The 17,500-nt window shown below is 47.9% G+C and overlaps 5 protein-coding genes across 5 annotated transcripts in view; 3 read left to right on the top strand and 2 right to left on the bottom strand.

Annotated features, from left to right (window-relative positions):
• The window catches only part of LOC126578222 (serine/threonine-protein kinase PAK 1), an 8,277-nt gene extending 3,901 nt beyond the window's left edge, over nucleotides 1–4,376 (top strand). The window contains exon 2 of the mRNA XM_050240573.1: nucleotides 2,250–4,376. The gene's annotated coding sequence lies outside the window, so the exon portion shown is untranslated. The remainder of the gene's footprint in view (nucleotides 1–2,249) is intronic.
• Nucleotides 4,377–4,478: 102 nt separating this feature from the next.
• Nucleotides 4,479–6,146, bottom strand: LOC126578230 (methionine synthase reductase-like). The gene is made up of 3 exons (XM_050240585.1): nucleotides 6,045–6,146; nucleotides 5,566–5,985; nucleotides 4,479–5,495 (listed from the first exon to the last, which is right to left on the bottom strand). Exons 1-3 carry the CDS (start codon nucleotides 6,144–6,146, stop codon nucleotides 4,644–4,646), a joined length of 1,374 nt encoding a protein of 457 aa, XP_050096542.1. The 3' UTR covers nucleotides 4,479–4,643.
• A 123-nt stretch (nucleotides 6,147–6,269) lies between these two features.
• On the top strand, nucleotides 6,270–7,472 carry LOC126578874 (uncharacterized). Its single transcript, XM_050241849.1, has 3 exons — nucleotides 6,270–6,459; nucleotides 6,539–7,139; nucleotides 7,219–7,472. The coding sequence occupies exons 1-3, from the start codon at nucleotides 6,365–6,367 to the stop codon at nucleotides 7,450–7,452; spliced, it is 930 nt and encodes a 309-aa protein (XP_050097806.1). The 5' UTR covers nucleotides 6,270–6,364; the 3' UTR covers nucleotides 7,453–7,472.
• On the bottom strand, nucleotides 7,405–9,279 carry LOC126578868 (methionine synthase reductase). The gene is made up of 3 exons (XM_050241835.1): nucleotides 8,980–9,279; nucleotides 8,761–8,904; nucleotides 7,405–8,688 (listed from the first exon to the last, which is right to left on the bottom strand). The coding sequence occupies exons 1-3, from the start codon at nucleotides 9,073–9,075 to the stop codon at nucleotides 7,555–7,557; spliced, it is 1,374 nt and encodes a 457-aa protein (XP_050097792.1). The 5' UTR covers nucleotides 9,076–9,279; the 3' UTR covers nucleotides 7,405–7,554.
• Nucleotides 9,280–16,302: 7,023 nt separating this feature from the next.
• Nucleotides 16,303–17,350, top strand: LOC126572745 (ankyrin repeat and KH domain-containing protein mask-like). The gene is made up of 2 exons (XM_050232334.1): nucleotides 16,303–16,354; nucleotides 16,422–17,350. The coding sequence occupies exons 1-2, from the start codon at nucleotides 16,303–16,305 to the stop codon at nucleotides 17,348–17,350; spliced, it is 981 nt and encodes a 326-aa protein (XP_050088291.1).
• The last annotated feature ends 150 nt before the right edge of the window (nucleotides 17,351–17,500 follow it).

Here is a 17,500-nt window from a genome sequence, read left to right as displayed (position 1 = left end):
ACAGCAGCAGCCTGCTGGGACGACGCATGATTCTATTACAATTTACATCTCGTTGAGGAAAATCACGCTGGTACGGTACGCAGTGCGCTGCTCTGCACTGTTCTGTCACCGCCTGCTAGCTCGCCGGAACGTTCGGAAGTTTTGATTAGCACTTCGTCTTGTGTGCACGGATCTTGAGACGATCGTTCATCCGACAGGCATTCTACCGTGTGGTGGGTTTTGCAGAAGGAAGAACTTCCCATTTACCCAACGACACGCTCCAGAGACGGCAATTCATAATCAAAGGCACCAGCCATAGCGTACACACTATGACGCTTGCGGTGAAACATCGCATATTCTGTTAGTCAACAAGAACATATAACATGTGTGTCTGGTGGATTCGTACCCTCCGACGTCCATGTGTCACCAGCTGTAGGTGGTGGCGATGGCGGCCATGTGTGCGTTCGTTCGGCCGGAGCTCGTCTCTTTATGCTTCTGCTTTGAAAGTTGGAGAAATTGGTAAGAAAAAGCATTATCCGGTTGCCGGTTTCATCTTTACGCACGCTACACACTCACAGCTCGCGTCCGGTAGCCGCAGTGCCGATCATGAGGGCATTGGTGCTCAGGGATCGGGCGAATTTTATTATAAATCTTATTTAACCATTCGTCTTGCAGGCAGTCTGACTGGGGCAACAACCTGCCATACCGCTATCGATTATATTTTGACGGAAAGAGATCATGGACCACACAACATTCACTCCTTTTACATTTATTTTAATGAGTCCCCTGTATCTGTTTGTCATTTCTTGTTGTGTGTCGTTCATTTGATAGTTCACCGTTTTCTTAAAATCTTAATCCCTCACTAGGGTTTTCCCCATGTTTGATTTGCATCAGACTGCCACATTGCATCAAATCGCGTTCGCGGTGAGCTGTAGGAGCTGTAGGAATGTTTAAAAATAAAATATTCCCGCAAACATAAATATGCTACCCGACAGAAGCCATACGTCGCCGTGCTTCCGAACCTGAGCACCGTTCTTGACGTTCTCGGCTGCTGGCAATTTTTTAACGATACCATAGCCGGGTCAGATCACACGGCCGTACGGCATCCGAGAGATAATTTGGAAGATGGATAATCCGGGGAAATCATCATCATCACAGATCAACCAACACTCTTTACCGCATTCCATTAGCACATTCCACTAACGAACGATCCAGCATAGCGCAGCCGCATGGTGATGGCGTGGAAACCGAAGGAAACACTCCGATCGGTCCACCGTCGACGCTTAACTCTCTTAACCGCCCTGTAGCTCTCTTTAGTCGGTGAAAGCCAGGTTTAGAGACCTGTCGCCATGGAAGAGGGAGAAATAACGTTTGTGCTGCGTTAAACCCGATGAGTCATGGATGATTTTCACGAAGTCCCAAAGTAGAAACTGAAGCGAGAGAAGGTAATACCGCCGCACACTACACCACCAGCGACTGGGCATTGGTCTGGGCCTTTAGTAAACATTGCATCAAGGTAGCCTCCGCGATGATTCATCATCACGAACAAACTCCAGAGAGAGATAGAGAGAGAGAGAGGAACAGGAGGGGATCATTATCGCCTCTCTGCGGTTGCGGACGCTCAGCCGGGTTATAAAAAATCGAGAAACCTTACCTCGGTTGACAAGAATGGCAAATCCTACGCAAACCGGCGGGCGCACAGGGTGGCACGGCAGATATCTGTATGCTAAGTGGGAGAACTTACGGTACGATAGCAGCGATAGTGTTGTCACATTGCAGGAGACACGTGCTAGCATAAGCACTCCGTGGGGTTCGCCAAGACTGCAACAACAAAAGGGCTACCGGTGTCGCGTGGATTTCCCATCCGTCATGAGCAAATATTGAGTTGCTCGTAGTAACCGTTGACCGTTAAATAGGAATGGTGATTGACTTTCATTGTTTTTTTATTTTTTTTTTTTTCAATGCAGCTAGTATGCGGCCAGCATTTTTTATCCAAAGTGACCGTTGCTTTTGCCATTCCTACATAAAACGAAATCGTTGCATTTCATTTGTTTTTTTTTTTAACTTTATTTGGATAACCAATGCCGTAACCTTTAATGTAAATTGATGCTCATCTGATTCCACTATACCTACACTTGCCCAATCATATGTTCGGGTGCTAGTATGAGACGAATAGGCGAACCTCCTCCTCCTTACTCGTCTCGCGCCGTCTGCTGCTTCTACGGGAGAAGCCAATGTAAATTAATTTGACCTCTTGTGTGTTGTTTCAGCGCAACGCAACCGTGTCCGCATTACGCGAAGTGAAACACTTACATCAAATAAGTGACCGTATCATTTGATTGTGGACCTCGGAGGCGGAAGAAGTCAAACGGTGCGGGCACTAAACTACAAAGTACTGAAGAGGAAAAGTACGACATGCGCCATGTTCCTAGTTGTTTTGCCTCCGAGCATTGATAAGGAGATGATTCCAATTGCTGCTCATGACACACCCTGCCGGTTGCTGTAGGTGACCAATTTTGATCCTGGTTCGCCGTTTACTAGCATGACTCATCCTACTGGCCACCACTACTGGCTGTTTTATTTGATAACTGCTTTCCTGATACGACCAAATGTTGCAGTCAATTCTGCCAAACCCGGTTCAGGATTCATTACCATTTATCTCCATGCCCTTATCAGAGATAACACCGTTCGGGTGTGTGGCTGCCCTGGGAACGATTGAACGTTTCCGATCGACAGGTACTAGCCGCTGTATTATATTATGTGTTCCGTTGGTCCATCATTCACCTGGTCACAAAAACGTCCCCTTGTTGCGGTCTGTGCTTATGTCACCTACTTCCGGTTTTATCTTATCAGCTGCGCGGTCTCAACACGTAGTGGCACTATGGCAGAGTGGGACGGAGGTAGCGTTCAACGCGAGATATCGGCAACCATGTAACCACCGGTGATGCTAATCTATTTGCGAGTTCAATTTCCAGTGAATGAATATGTCACGGTCATCTTTCGCGAGCGGCTTGAAAATATAAGTTGGCTGCCGATGTCAGCAATCCACAGTATACACAGTGCTTATCGTCAGCGTTATGTACGCTATCGACCTATGTTGCATATGAAGCAAGCAAACGTACCAATGGTGGTATCACATGTAACGCTTTGACTCTGCAAAACATTCGTCGGTTTCAAAGGCGGCTACAACACACAAATTGAATACCGGTTTCCGCCATCCGTCCATTCGCAAAAACAAGTGAAATTATGACCAAGTAAGAGCGAGTAAGAGTGCACAAAAACATGGCGAATGACCACCACAAGTTGATGATAACGTAATGTTACGATTGTAGCAGCGGCCACAGCACACACTTCGAGCGTGACAGAGCCTGGAAGAATGATGTGTGGCTTTATAGGGGCTCGATTTGTGGAGTTGCGTGCGGTATGTCGTCGTTGTAGAGGAAGCACATTGTATCACGGAGGAGTATTAGAGGGTGAATTCGAAACGAATGCCGACATTGGATAAACAGGGCTATTGATTGGGGTGCCCTAAACAAAGAAAAGAGGGCAAAGTGAGGGGTTTCTTCCGCCAGCAAACGAATGAACGAAGTCAGTCGGTGTTGTATAGTTTACATGTTAGAACTAGAAGAAAGCCATAACATAAGGATTTAGTACGAAAAACTCAAAATTATCGATCCATCCATCGATGCAAGGATTACGGCCACTGCGCGACTGTTGTAAATACGTTGACACCGGAGATGATACGACATTTTCTTTAATCAATTACCCTACGCCCAGACCTCGGTAGGAGAATAGATAGATTGTAAATAATCGTGCCGCATGGACCATCACAACGAGGAGTAGGCCGGGATAGAGCATGAGCGCGGATCGCTTATTGCGCCACCATGATATGTTTCATTGGATGTAATTCAATTTAGTGCATCTGCAGCAGGGACAAACACGCATTATCACGACGCCACATGCTTCGCATTCCTAATCGGGTGCAAATCAGCATTTAATAATTAGTCACCGTACAGAATACTATGTTGTCCTTTTTTTTTATATACATTACATTACCCGTAACTGTGTGCACCTTTACACACCAAACCATCCACATCATGCATATGCCATCGCGGCATTATCTTCGAGTGCTCCCGGTGTGTCGATCGAGCAAGATCGCTTGAATTTACCGTATACAATATATACAAATATGTAGAATGTATTAGCCTGGTACTAGAAACGGTATTCACGACATTCATTGTATTTTTTAGCAGGAAAGTACGAGGAACCGAAAGAGTTCCGGGTTTTTGAACAAAAATTTACACCAACACCCTTTTATCGATGATAAGAGCATGTATTTTGTAGCAAATGCCTTACTTTTTTACTATTATCCCGCAATAAAATGGTCCAACATTTGATATATTTAGAATAGAAAGTATGTAAAGAGCAGAGCGCATGGGAGCGTCTGGTATTGGAACATCCGAACATTAACGCGCTTATGAGGCGTTGCAACAGGTAAGTTGCTTATGCACTACAAGCATTATCTGTATACGTTTGTTTTGGCGATTAAACCCTGCGTGGTTTCACATAGAAACGTTAGCTTAACAAGAATGTTATGTTGGCGTTCATTTGATGAACTTTTTTGTTGTTGTAGCACTTAATTTTTTTACAAGCATGTTGGACTTTCACAACCATACGTCTTCCCGATATTTACCAGCTGATTTCAATGCTTTTACAGTGCTAGCGGCTAGCGCTGCATTACCGCCGCCACTTATGATGTGCAGTGTAAATGTATCGGCAATCTGGGGCAGAAGTAATTTCGAATCGCCGCACACATAGAAAATACTTCCTTCAGCCATCGTTTGCTCGATCGCTGCTCTGTGCTCTACGATGCAATCCTGGACGTACTTGAAGCGAGCGTCCCCATCACGGGAGAATGCTTCACGGCAACCATCTAGTACGCCTCTGCGCACATATTCTGCAATTTCTTCGCGGCATAGGTAGCTTCGGTCTCGGTAACGAAATCCCACTATCAGTTGTGCCTTTCCAAGGACCCTACCGCTTTCCAGAGCTGCTGCTCTGTGCTCGAGGAAGGCAAGATAGGGAGAAATGCCCGTGCCGGTACCTACCATCACAACGTCATTGGCAAGCTCGCTATCCTTGTACGTGAAGTCGCTGCTTTGGCGGAAATAGAAGTGCACCAGCGATCCCAGCTTTACGCCTTGCAGGTAAGTGGTTGTGATGCCCGGTTCGATGGGATTGTGCGAGAAGAGAAATCGTATTACCGGCCGAGTTGCATCCTCACGGTACGCATTAGCGATGGAATAGGGACGCGGCATCAGTCGAGGAAGATGCTCCACCAGTAGAGACGCCGGAGGAAGGCACGAAGGTACAAGCTTCAGCAGCGACAAAAAACCTTTCCCATGCTTCAGGATAATCTTTTCGTACTCCGCAGATCCCTCTTTAGAGCACAGTATCTCCAGGAATCGTCGCTCGGAAGTATCGGTTGTATAGGACGCCAAGGCACGCAGAAAAGCCTGTTGAAAATGAGTGATCAGCGCTTTGATTAGATATGCAATAAGAGGTTCCCGTAGCCTTCCGTCATACCTTTTTCGGTATAGCTCGTAGGTCCAGGCATTCGGCGAATAGTCGTCGCAAGGTTACTGTGGTCGGTACGAAGGGTGGTACTTTGGCTGCTTTCTTGGTCGTACCTTTGTCTACCTCCACACACCATCCACTATCAGCCCTCGACGCCGCTGCATCGTTGTTTCCGAAGCCCAGATGATCCAACAGGTATTGAACATCCTCCCGTAGGTTGTATGTTAAAATTCCAACCGTATCCCCAGGCCAGTGTCGATGTTCAGTCTGCTCAAAGCCTCCCAGTTGTACGTCGTAAACGGTTTTTACATCTGCACCTTCGCACAGCTTGGCAGTGCTTTTTACAGTACCAGTTAGTACTTTAGTAGCGGCAAATGGCTGGGCTACACCGGCTTGTAGATGTTCCGCAGCAGGCACCGATGCTGTATCCTGGATTCGTCAAGAGAGGTTAGTGGAGTATATGCTGCTTAATTCCTATAGGTACTTACGTCGCTTTGCTCCAATTTAATGAAGGAAACTGGCACCGGCGGCAATGATAATTGCCGGCCATCGTATTCCTCGATAACGTTCACCAACTCGGCTGACCGCATGATTTTTTTTAACTCAAACCAAAATAAAAACAATCGATATGTCAAACTGCGGCGGCAAAGTGACAATGCATAGCTGGCAGCACGGCCAATGGAAAGCGTTTCCAAAGACCCCCCGGACGGACAGCCCCTCAAACTCACATGTGCCACCGGGATCTGTTTGTAAATTTGTGATTTGTTGGTGGTTTTCTTTATTCTCTTCGTTGTTTAGAAGCTTAAGAATGGGACGCTTCGGTCCGACAAAACGTAAAATACCGGTCCCGAAACGGCACGGTGTGCGGGATCCACTGAAGCGCCTAGCAGAAAAGGAGGCCGCGTAAGTAACTCGTCAAAACTTCGTAAACGCTCAACTCCCGCTCACCGCTAACTAGGAATGTTCACGTTTATCCCCGTAGCATTAAAGACAAAATCAATAACCCGCCGAAAGAGCACGACGTGCAGGAAGTTTCAAATTCATTCAAGCGCTTCATACAACTCAAGGAAAAAGCGCACAATGATCCAGGATACACGAGACAGCGCGACCGACCGAAGATCAGCATCGGTAGCACGGTGGTGCAAAAACAGGCCAAAGAAACGGAATCGTCGTTCCTGCTGCGGGCCACCACGATGCAGAAGGAGCGGGAAGCGGAAGTAAACTTTGGTGCAAAGTATGGCGTCGAGGTCGAGCGCGACGAGCTTACCGGAGCGATCCACATTCGCAAACGGAAGGGCGCGGAAGTGGACGCTATGCTGAAGAAACGGCTCCGAAACTCCAAAGCCGGAAAGGACGGCAAAAAGGGTGCAAAGATACGGGAAGAAACGAAGGCCAAAAAACTCACACTGAGCGAGAAGAAGGCAAAGAAAAAGGAAAAGGAGCTGGAAAAGAAACGCCGTGAAGAGGATTTGCTGTTGCGCGAGTACCAGTACGACAAAGTTGAGTTTGGCGAGGTGGTTAAGGGGCCACCGACGCTGAACACGTTACCTCGACGAGCCGACAAACAGAACGGTGCCGCACGGGTACGTGTTTGCATTAGCCGCGTAGTCGCACGACTCTACTTTTACTTTTTTGTTTCGCCTTTACCTACAATCTCCGTAGCCTGGAAGTAAACGCCTACTGCTGCATGCAATGATAGAACCACAGTCAGACGGGGTGGACGATCAACAGCAAACACCATCGAAGAAGGCTAAACCAGCGGTAACGACGAAAATTGATCTAAAGGGTAAACGGAAGAATCTTCCGGTCGCAACACGAATGAAGATCGAACGGGAACAACAAAACGTGATCGAGATGTACCGTCAGCTAAAGAAGAATGCGCAAAGTAAAAAATAAACTACTTTCTAGGACGTTTATTCGTGTAACGCACAATCGGAATCATTCTATAAATATATATATGCATACGTAAATCCTTCCAAGCTAGCCCTTCGCACGGTCTCAATACCGTATCATGGAGTAGTACAGATACTTGCCAGTTTTTCGATACTCCGCCAGCAAGGATTCAGCTTCGGCCTTTGGTATGCTCTTCACTTTACTCATACACGTCACGATCGTGTCCTGAATTCGGGGCAGCATAGTGCGACCTTCGCCGCAAAGGTACAGCTTCGTCGTATCCTCCATCAGGAGCTCGATCAGGTCCTCCTTTCGATCTTCGATGATCTCTTGCACGAACTTGTACCGACTCTCCGCATCGCGAGACGAGGCTATGTGTAGCCGATCTAACAGGCCACTTTGCAGGTACTGCTTCAGCTCTTCGTCGTACAGCGAATTTCGGTCACGGTACCGGCAGCTTGTCAGCAACCATGCCGTGCCGAGCTTCAATTTCCGGTTGCTGGACAGCGCTGCGACCTTCGCTCGCTTGCGATACTCGAGAAAGCCCAAGTACGGCGACATGCCCGTGCCGGGTCCGATCATAATAATGTTACGCTCCAGATCCTCCTCCCGGTACTGGAAGACGGGCTTCAGCTGACGCAAATACATGTACAGATGCTTGTCGCAGCGGTTCGGGTGTAGCAGCTTGCTCTCGAGCATATGCGTCGCCAGCCCAACGCGCCCATCGTTCAGCATCGCGAACACGATCCGGAACTGGTTTTCGCGCCCATAGCTCGCGATGGAATAGGGCCGTGCCTGCAGACGGGGTAAATGTTCCACTAGTACGGCTAACGGGGGCCTACAGCTGCCCACGTACCGTAGCACATGCAGCAGATTCATCTCATTCTTCAGGATGAGCTCATTGTACAGATTGGAACCTTCCTTCGACGAAAGAATCTCGAGCAAACGCTTCTCGCACTCGTCCGTCGTATAGCTGGCCAGTGCCTGCAGAAGAACCTTGCGCGGCGTAATCCGTATATCGAGACACTCCGACAACAGACGCCGTGGCGTGAACAGCTTCGGCACGTAGTGCGGTAGCTCGGCATTCTTTTTCTTGATCGGCTTCACCAACTTCATCTCGTGCGGCGTGTCCGCAATCGGAAGCAGATGCAAGCGATCGAGTAAATAATCCACCTCACTTGGCAGGTTGTTGGTCAGTATACCGATCGTGTCTCCCGGATAGTAATCCTCTTCAAGGCCCTGTAAAAACCGGGACACCATTCATGAGTCTCGATGAGGCACAGTACGCCAGAGCAGTGCGTTGTGGCTTACCGGTGGTAGTTTGATTGTTACTTCGTAGACCGTCTTCACATCATCTCCCTCGGCCAGCACACGGTAGTGCAGGATGCTAGATTTGTGCACATCGCTCGATCCAAACGGCTGCCGCGAACCACTCTGCAGATGATCCGTTTGAGGCTGTTCGGAGGAAAACAAAACCGCGATTAGACCTTCGCCGGCTTGGTACCCGATGGTTGGCGTCATCTTCCTTACCGCTTGTCCATTGTCGACCGGATTCAGCTCTATAAATTGTGCCGGCAACTTCGGGTGCGTCAAGGCGGTTGCCTTAAATTGCTCCAGAACGTTCATCGTTTCACCATAGAAACGTTCCCTATTGGAGTCAGGATGTGCTGGGATAAACGCGATGAAAATACTTTTCGTAGCGCTTTGCTTGCTGTATTCACGGTGCCTACGGTGCCAAGGATTGGGGAAAACACCACAACAAAACTGCCTTTCTGTTTATACTGGCAGATGCCGAACGATGATTACCCGCTGTTTTTCCGAAGTTTTCTTTGCTGCTGCATGACACCAGGTGGTACCGAAGCGGTTTGCTGGCTACAGTAGAGTCCAGTTTCGTCGATTTCGTCGATTCCATTTTGAATCGTTTCGTTGAAGCGGTTGAAAGCGGTTGATTTGGTGGTTCCTTTGGGATTGCCACATTTTCTCCTTTAATTTTTAATACCAATGTTTGTTCAGATAATGCCGTTAATTATCTTCTGATGGTTTTGAATTCTCTGGATTATTTTTAAGCAAAACTCAGATTGATGATTAATATGCATCAAAATACTAACCAATCGAATGCATTGCACGAGGCTGTCGTCAAAACAGCTATTCAAAGATTAGGAAAAAACTAATGATGCTTTGTTGACTTGATGGTATTTTAAATTTGGATTTTCTATGAGAATTATTCAATCACACGCTCAATCGTTTCCGGACGTTACTCTCATAACATAGGGCAGTACAGCCTGGCAGACAGTCTGTTGAGATGACTTCTGTTGATATATTTATTGCAAAGAAAAAAATAATGTTAAATTACTGTCCATTGGGGATTTTTCTCCCATCAACCTTTTACATGAGAGAAGACAGATATGATGACCGGTTTATGCAATTAGATCACTCCTCCCATGTCGAAATGAAAATCGAAGATGCCACCAGCGTGCAGCGTGCAGCGTGCAGGTTTTGAGATCATTCATCGACGTAATCGGTCCATCTTCCTTCGTGTTATACAAAACATAATCAAATCAAAGCATGCCGGCGATGTGTTTTGACAGATAGACTGTCCACGCACTGATCTCGCTGTCCAAATCAACATCTCCTCTCGTCTGGCGTCCAATATCGGGCCAATCAATCAAACCAATTAATCCCAACCGCAAAACGTTACGGGATTGGGAAGCAGCGAGTTACAATAGCTAATTTCTTCCACCGATGACGATCGGTGTTGGGCCAATGTGCCTCACCAACCGGGGGGGGGGGGGGGGGGGGGGGGGGGGGGATGTCTCAAATGTGATCTTTTGGAAGAAATCAGGTTCGCGATCCGTTTCGGTCGGTAGGCAGTCCTCGCGCGGTGAGCGATGATTTTATCACGCCGAGTCGATAATGTTATCGATGAGCCCGAGATGATCTGCTCCCGATGCATCCAAGTGCTCAAACGCTGGTGCTACTGTGGCCAAATGGGTTTTTGGACAGCCCACCACAACGTGACATAACCATGCGCCGAGCGCTAGAAATGGCGCACGCAAGATCCACACATCGTCCCTATTGTCTTCCGGCCGGCGGCCCGGGCCGTGGAAGGCTCGACCAACAACACACGCTGGTTCCGTAGCGAACGTCCACAGCCACGGCGAGGTAAACAATAGTTCCACTCCTCGCTCAGGTTCAGGTGGCGTAAAGATAGCTGATGGAATAGCCGAAAAATGGCTTCACATGACTTCCCTTCGCTATCCTTAACGCGCGGTAGGCAGCACGCATCAACCGTATGCTACTTGGATTACGCAACAGACTTCGCCTCGATACTCGGTGCTATGCTGTATGCCGCTGGCCATTCTTTTCGGTCCGAACGTAGAAGCACCGGCATTCGCTCAATATGGTTACCTCGCCGCGCCTTTCAATGGCTGACGGAAGATGATTTTGTTACTTTTTTCTTTCCTTTCGGAACGATCGATCGATGCAACGCAGCGGTAAGTGCCGCCTGATAGTAGCATTTACATGCGGCAACACACCACAGCATGATGGTGAAGTGAGGAACCGAATTGAAATAAATTATTTTAAATATATAGTAACGCCGCTATGCCGCTATATAACATGCGTTCACAGAAAGCGAGGTGTTACCGGCGTATGTGATAGAACATTTGTGAGGCAGATATAATAAGGTGAGATAATTTCAGCTTCAAACACATACATTGTTTCGTGCAATCAAGCATGATCAGCAAGCAAGTGGTGCTGCATTCAAATGTAAATTCCTGTTCCACATTTATGGCGCTGGAAAGCAAGTAAAGCACGGTAATCAAATGAAAGTGTAGCAGCGTGCAGTAACCTAAACCAGGTAAAAATAAACATAGGACAAAAGCTCAAATAAGGAACAGTTTACGAATTGAACTGTAATTAAACAAATAAAATTTGCAATTTACTGGATCACTCTAGAAATGTTTTCTGATTGTATTATGTTGTCCATATCAAAAGAGAATAGCCGAAAATGTTGCCAAACTGATCTTCATTAAGTAATTTAGGTGCACGTGATCCTGTTCACCGAGAATGATTGTACTGCAACACCGTTAGCAACACTGGATCTGGAAGAATCCAGCAATCTAAAGCAATCCAAACTAATGATATTATCGCGATAACATCAGTGGCTATAGCTTGCGATTCAATCGAACTCAATTCTATCCATGACCCATTTATTTGTGCGAGAAAGACACAGATTCAATCGAACCAAGAATAGACTAATTCCAGTCTAGGACCTAAGCGCACACGCTAGCAGTTTACTATTGCGATATCAGCCTCAAATCCTGGCGAGTTGCATGCGGTCATTACCCGCTGCATTATTATGCTGTCATAACATCGACAAGCCACTGCTGATCCACCTTCTATAAGCGCTTTCTGAGAGGTCAATTTGTACCGTCTGGCACCGATCTTGCCGGCACTATCTTTCCGACACTTGATTTACCCGGAAAAGTCACGTCTCCTTCATTGATTGCTCGTAGACAAGACACTCTCTTGGCGCAATAAGCTCCAATAGTAAGCGTCAAGATCCTTTGATGGCCGCATGGTGGAGAAGGTTTTTTTGTGGTTTGTGGACATCGTGTCGGTCCCCGGGTTTCAAATGCAAATGGTGCTGATGCGCACACGAGATGATGTACCATATTGCGCAATAACAACAAGAGTGCCCTCGCGCTTGCACGATGGCACTGGAACATGTAATGCCAGTTGCTTCCTCTTGCCGTTTATCTCACTTTTATCCCTTCGCCGGTACAGCATCAACAGTACCTGCGGCACCCCATCCCTTAGCTATGGGCCTCTCGATAACTTTTTCTCGTTTGTGAAGTGAAGCTACAAAGGTAGACCGTACTTCATACTTTTGGGGCTCGATGCTTCGAGGAGCATTCGAGGAAAGCCCGGAAGATCCGGTTCTGCAGCCCGAGCCTCGAGTGCATCGTTTTGGCGCACCTGTTATTTGCCAAAAAAAATCATCACATACGGCTATTGCTACGCTATCCTACCGGCGGATGTCTCTTATTGTCGTCTTTGGTTAGGATTCGCTTCGCCAAAAACCAAAATACTGCGCGGAGATGAATGCTGAAACCGATTCGATCGGTTCCGGTCCTCTCAAGGATGTACTCGAGGGCCCAGGGGTTGGGAGGGAAAACAAACAAACTCCAAAGACCGCACACAGCAGCCGAAGAGGAAGCAGAAAAAAGAAGGTATTAACAACAGACCTCCCCTTCATGACTCCACAGGCCCAAAGCGAAGCAAAGGAGCATCTGATTTGGGAGGGAAAACGGAACTGGAAAAACACTTATCAAAGCGAACGGATTAAGGTGTCGTGCCCATCCACACGTGGGCGCTAAGGCCATGGACAGCCCACCAGGTTGTAGCGAGTCGTGTGGCGAATTTGGCCAATCTTTTGGCACAATCGTGGCACTTGCCACTGCCACTGGAAGCATCAATGGGTCTCGGTGAAAGGTGCAGCAGCCCCTGCAGAGGGCTCCAACGGACGGACGGCCATAGCCTCCGATGAAACCCTTGCGGGAGTTTTTGTGCGGTTGTTATGTTGCGTTGAAAACGAGGCTCGAATGGCGGCCACTCGACCGCGCTACCACCACGGCACTCACGACAATGTTAATGGAAAGTTTTTGGAGGAAAAATGCTCCACGCATATGGTTGGCAGCTAGGCGCGAAAAAGCAGCTCCCTTCCGGAGATTCGGAAGGAAAATAATCAAACCAAAACAAAACGGCACACGTGGGGGCCTCTGTGGCGGGCAAGTGGCCGAGTGGACGAGCTGGGCTAAGAAAAAAACCGAACCACCAGGCGGGATGACGCAGGCTCGATCCGATCGAACGAGGTGGGGTGCGGATCTATAAAAGTGCAAACCATTCGGTAGGACCGGTACCAGTAGCCAGTCGATCGTGCATTAGGTGAGACGTGCCCCTTCAGCGAAAAACGTGTTTCCGCCAATCCATTTCACGTGCTTTACCCGGAGAAAGTGCCCTTTTTTGCGTACGGTGAGTGTCCACCGTTTGGTTGTGCATTTGTTCGTAGACAGTTTGTTTGTGAGATTTCTGTGGTCGAAAACTGAATCGTTGTTTTATCGGTGATCGCAACATTAAATAATAAGTGTAATAAATCAGGTGTGTGAAGACAATGGACAACAGCTAAACAGGACTGTTTGGGAATGGGATCCAGGACGATTACCCGTTGATTGATACGTTGTTTTTTTTCCTTACGGAATTTCCTGTTTCACAAAGACTTCAACTCCGGTTAAACCGGAAACCTGGTAATCCGTTCAAATTCACAAATGTGTGCCAATTTATTCCAAACCACTTATTATAATCTTGTTACCAGCGATAACGTGTGTTACGAAATTGGGAACGTGTTTTCGGGATTTTTTGTGTACATTTATATTACCACGGGAGTGTGTTGAATCCGTTTGACCATTTTTACGGTTTTATAACCCGCTATATAAGTTATTAGGCCGTAGTGGTGCCGCCCAGGGACTGGTTTCTAAGCTCCGATTATTGGTTATTTCAGGGAGAGCAAGTGAAAAAAAAACTAGATGCCTCCCAGTGGACCGGGTGCCATATTTAATGCAAATATCCAATTTCTATTTCCATTCCAAAGCGGAACACATTTCCATTCCAAAGCTGACACAATTCTCTGCTGGTTGCATAATGCTTATTTTATAGAAATGTTAATGTCCTGCCGATTGTGCCTTTCAACGGAATCGTGTTATCCTGGACTTTTCTCGGTTGAAAAAAAAAGAGGCAAGATCAGTTGATCTAATTAGAACATCAATGGGAAACCCACTTGTCCACCACAAAAGCTGGTTCTTTGAACAAGGATTTCCGTTAGACTTTGTTTACTTGTTTAGTAAATTTTAGATATGTCCCAGATTGCATAAACATCATGCAAAGAACATTTTTGTTCATCTCGTTTTGAACATTTCTACGCTAAAAAAGAAGAAATCCAGTGGAAAAGTCGTGGAAATTGTCCCATCATCAAATCACCGTCTTATCGGTGGACGATGATGGATGAGAAGAAAGTGCTTCTCAATGCTCACGGCGTGGGGTGAAGTATGCTTAATACCAACTCGGCATTCATTACAAACTCCGACGCGGATGTGTTGCACCTAACACCGAAAATTGCACCTCACTAAATAACACCTTCGCCCGCTGTTGGGCTACCGATGAGAGGTGAAAGTGCGAAAGTAAATCACATCACGCAGATGTGCACCTCATCCAGGAAATAAAATGGAGAAAAAGCAACACCCTCTCCGGCATAGACGATCATTTTATGGGATTTTTGGTAGCTCCATCTGAGAGGAAAACGTTTTAAAACGTCGCGTTGGTCAAAGTAAGCGTTAGTAGATTGGTAGCCAATTCCGTTTTTGATATAGTGCTGTTCCTTTAACATCTCTTCACGCACTAAAAACACATCTTTCTGCGATCAGTAAGACCATTTTCACTATCTTATCTCCTGTGATCTTTAACACAAATTAACAAAGCGCTCCATCAATGATTGTCGCTGGTTGTGCGCATAATAGCGGAACAATAGATTGACGATTATAAAACAGGCACTCAATATCATAAACATCGATTAGGGCGCCTCTAACGAACGATCGTTATGCATCTTGTGGTGCTCTACGGTACGGTAGCCGATAGCGATTCCACGCTTCTCTTCTGTTGGGTGCTGAGACCATTGCTAATGTAGCATTAATAATGTCCATTTTTCCACCTCACCAACCATTCCTCAGAGAGCTGTCCCGTGTACAAATCATCCGTATCCGTTCCGCGACATAACTAACTCCAGCTGGCATACCGTCCAACGGTGTGCGCGGAGGGGTGTTTGGTGTGAACTGACGATCGCTGACTAATTTATGATCATTACGAATCACTCTCGCTCTCGTCTGGAAGCACAAAGCTCCATTACGCTGCTGGACGATGGCCATCGGCACGTGCCATCGCCACGGCAGCATCAGTAGCGAAGGAAACGGTTGGAAACGTAATTATTACTTCCGTCAGCGAAAAGGGCAAAGAAATCGGAGGCAAGAAGAAGATGGAGGCTGCAGGTGGGAAACAATCAACAAAGATCGTAGATGTTGAGCTCTTTTTTTTTGTCATCTTTTTTCTCTGTTTTATTTCCTCTACCGGTGTAACGTGTGGTTTGTTTTATGTTTGATTGCCTTATTTCACTCCTGACACCTTCGCAATCCATGTTTACGCCCCGTGACGACCTAAGTCGTAGCGTGAATAAAAACTCGAAGACAAGGACCTGTTTAACAAATACATTTTCATACTCCTGTATCAGCGATAACGTCGTTAATGTACGGACTCGCAAGCAGCGTTTTTACGCGGAAATGGCGTGGGAAATCGTGGGAACAGAAAACATCTTCACGCCGAAACCGATAGCGATAGCGTACAAGATTCCAACATGTATTTCAGCATCGCTCTTTTATCCGCTGACGCGACTTTTCCGCGTAAGATTATCCAGTTTTCCTTGAGAGTTGAAAGTAAGGCTGGAAAGTCGGAATTTCCCTACGGCGGTTGTTGCGCAACCACACGGACCTCTACTACCCGGAATCACGAGCGTACACCACCTACTAGACCAAAGTGTCACTGTCACCACCGTCGTCGTCGTGGTAACAGCAAACAGGTTGCCGGTTGTGCTGGTACCGCAGGATTTCACGATCAAATATTTGTCTCGTTGACTCCATCTACGCAACCTGCGAAATCTTTTCACCTTCCCTGACATTCACCCAACCGCACATTGCTTCTCCATTCTCACTCCGCAGTTTCCTTACTTCGACGGTATTAAGCAGCACCATGAGAACCGCCACTATCGCAACGATCGCCGTCGCAATGCTGATGTGCATCGGTAAGTGATCACTAAACGGCCATTTCGTTGCATGGATTGCAATAAAATTTGTATTTGTCTTTGACAGAGGGCATTGCGGCTCGATCGCCACTGGATCGCCAGAAGGATTATGATTACGATTACGATGGCAATAGCGGAAGTAGCGGCGGCGGTGGAGGTGGCTACAGCAGCAGCTACTCGCCGAAATCCGGTTACAGTGCTGGTAGTGGCTTGCGCTCGATCGCCCAAGGATCAGCCGATCAGGCAAACTCGGCCGTTGCCAATCAGCACGCGGCAGCCAAGCAGGCAGCTTACGTGGCCCAGAACACGTTGGCTCAGGCAGCAGCTCAGGCGGCCGCTACGGCGCAGGCCGCCCTCGCCGGCAAACACGTGCTGTTGCAGGGTCTGGAGCAGCAGAACCTTGAGGCCCACCAGGCACTGGACGCGGAGATCCAGCAGCTGCAGCAGGCGAAGCGATCGGCCAAGGCAGCGCAACATGCGGCCCAGCAAGCCCTTAACCACGTGCAGGTGCTGACCAGTGCGCTGAACAATGCCCAGGTTGCGGCCGAACACGCTCAGCAGAGTGCTAGTGAGGCGGCGGCTGAATTGGCTTCCCAAACGCAGATGGTCGGTACGGCCAAGTCGCGCGTCGAAGCAATCGAGGAGCAGCTCAATGCGGCCCGTGTCGATTTCGAGGCGACGCAAGAGGCGGCCCACAAGGCAGCTGCCTCGGCACAGGAAGCGCAGAATAATGCGGCCGAAGCGGCTGCCCATGCTGCCATCCCGATCGTACACGTCGGTCAATCGATCGAGTCATCGCACGGTGGCCACCATACGCTCCAGGCCAAGATCGGCAAGGTCGGCGGCGGCGGCGGCGGTGGTTCCGGTGGCTCCAAGGGTCATAAGCTGCACTCGTCCGAGGACGAGATCAACAGTGGCGAGATCGAGGTGGCCGCTAATCACAACTACGGTGACTTCAAGGCGTCGCAGCAAGCGTTCAGCTTCGCTGGCTACTGATTGGTGCGTTCCGTATAAAAAAAAAGTAGCCCGGCACCAGCACCGCCCGGATATCGACGATCATCTATGTTTTAATAGAGACAGACTTCCATCTTTCTCCAATCATTACCACAAACCCAAACAAAAACCCAAAGCCCATTCGCACCATTC

This window comes from Anopheles aquasalis, chromosome 2 (genome assembly GCF_943734665.1).
Source record: "Anopheles aquasalis chromosome 2, idAnoAquaMG_Q_19, whole genome shotgun sequence".
NCBI lineage: Eukaryota > Metazoa > Arthropoda > Insecta > Diptera > Culicidae > Anopheles > Anopheles aquasalis.
This window is presented reverse-complemented; position numbering and strand designations above follow the sequence as displayed.

Bases quoted from the DNA above. Each gene is read 5' to 3' on its own strand.
- LOC126572745 (XM_050232334.1), top strand. From the start codon at position 16,303: ATGAGAACCGCCACTATCGCAACGATCGCCGTCGCAATGCTGATGTGC. The intron at 16,355-16,421 runs GTAAGTGATCAC...TGTCTTTGACAG, and splicing joins CGCAATGCTGATGTGCATCG to AGGGCATTGCGGCTCGATCG.
- LOC126578230 (XM_050240585.1), bottom strand. From the start codon at position 6,146: ATGCGGTCAGCCGAGTTGGTGAACGTTATCGAGGAATACGATGGCCGG. The intron at 5,986-6,044 runs GTAAGTACCTAT...TGACGAATCCAG, and splicing joins TTAAATTGGAGCAAAGCGAC to GATACAGCATCGGTGCCTGC. The intron at 5,496-5,565 runs GTATGACGGAAG...CATTTTCAACAG, and splicing joins TACGAGCTATACCGAAAAAG to GCTTTTCTGCGTGCCTTGGC.
- LOC126578874 (XM_050241849.1), top strand. From the start codon at position 6,365: ATGGGACGCTTCGGTCCGACAAAACGTAAAATACCGGTCCCGAAACGG. The intron at 6,460-6,538 runs GTAAGTAACTCG...TTATCCCCGTAG, and splicing joins CTAGCAGAAAAGGAGGCCGC to CATTAAAGACAAAATCAATA. The intron at 7,140-7,218 runs GTACGTGTTTGC...CAATCTCCGTAG, and splicing joins AACAGAACGGTGCCGCACGG to CCTGGAAGTAAACGCCTACT.
- LOC126578868 (XM_050241835.1), bottom strand. From the start codon at position 9,075: ATGAACGTTCTGGAGCAATTTAAGGCAACCGCCTTGACGCACCCGAAG. The intron at 8,905-8,979 runs GTAAGGAAGATG...TCCTCCGAACAG, and splicing joins CGGTCGACAATGGACAAGCG to CCTCAAACGGATCATCTGCA. The intron at 8,689-8,760 runs GTAAGCCACAAC...CGGTTTTTACAG, and splicing joins TAACAATCAAACTACCACCG to GGCCTTGAAGAGGATTACTA.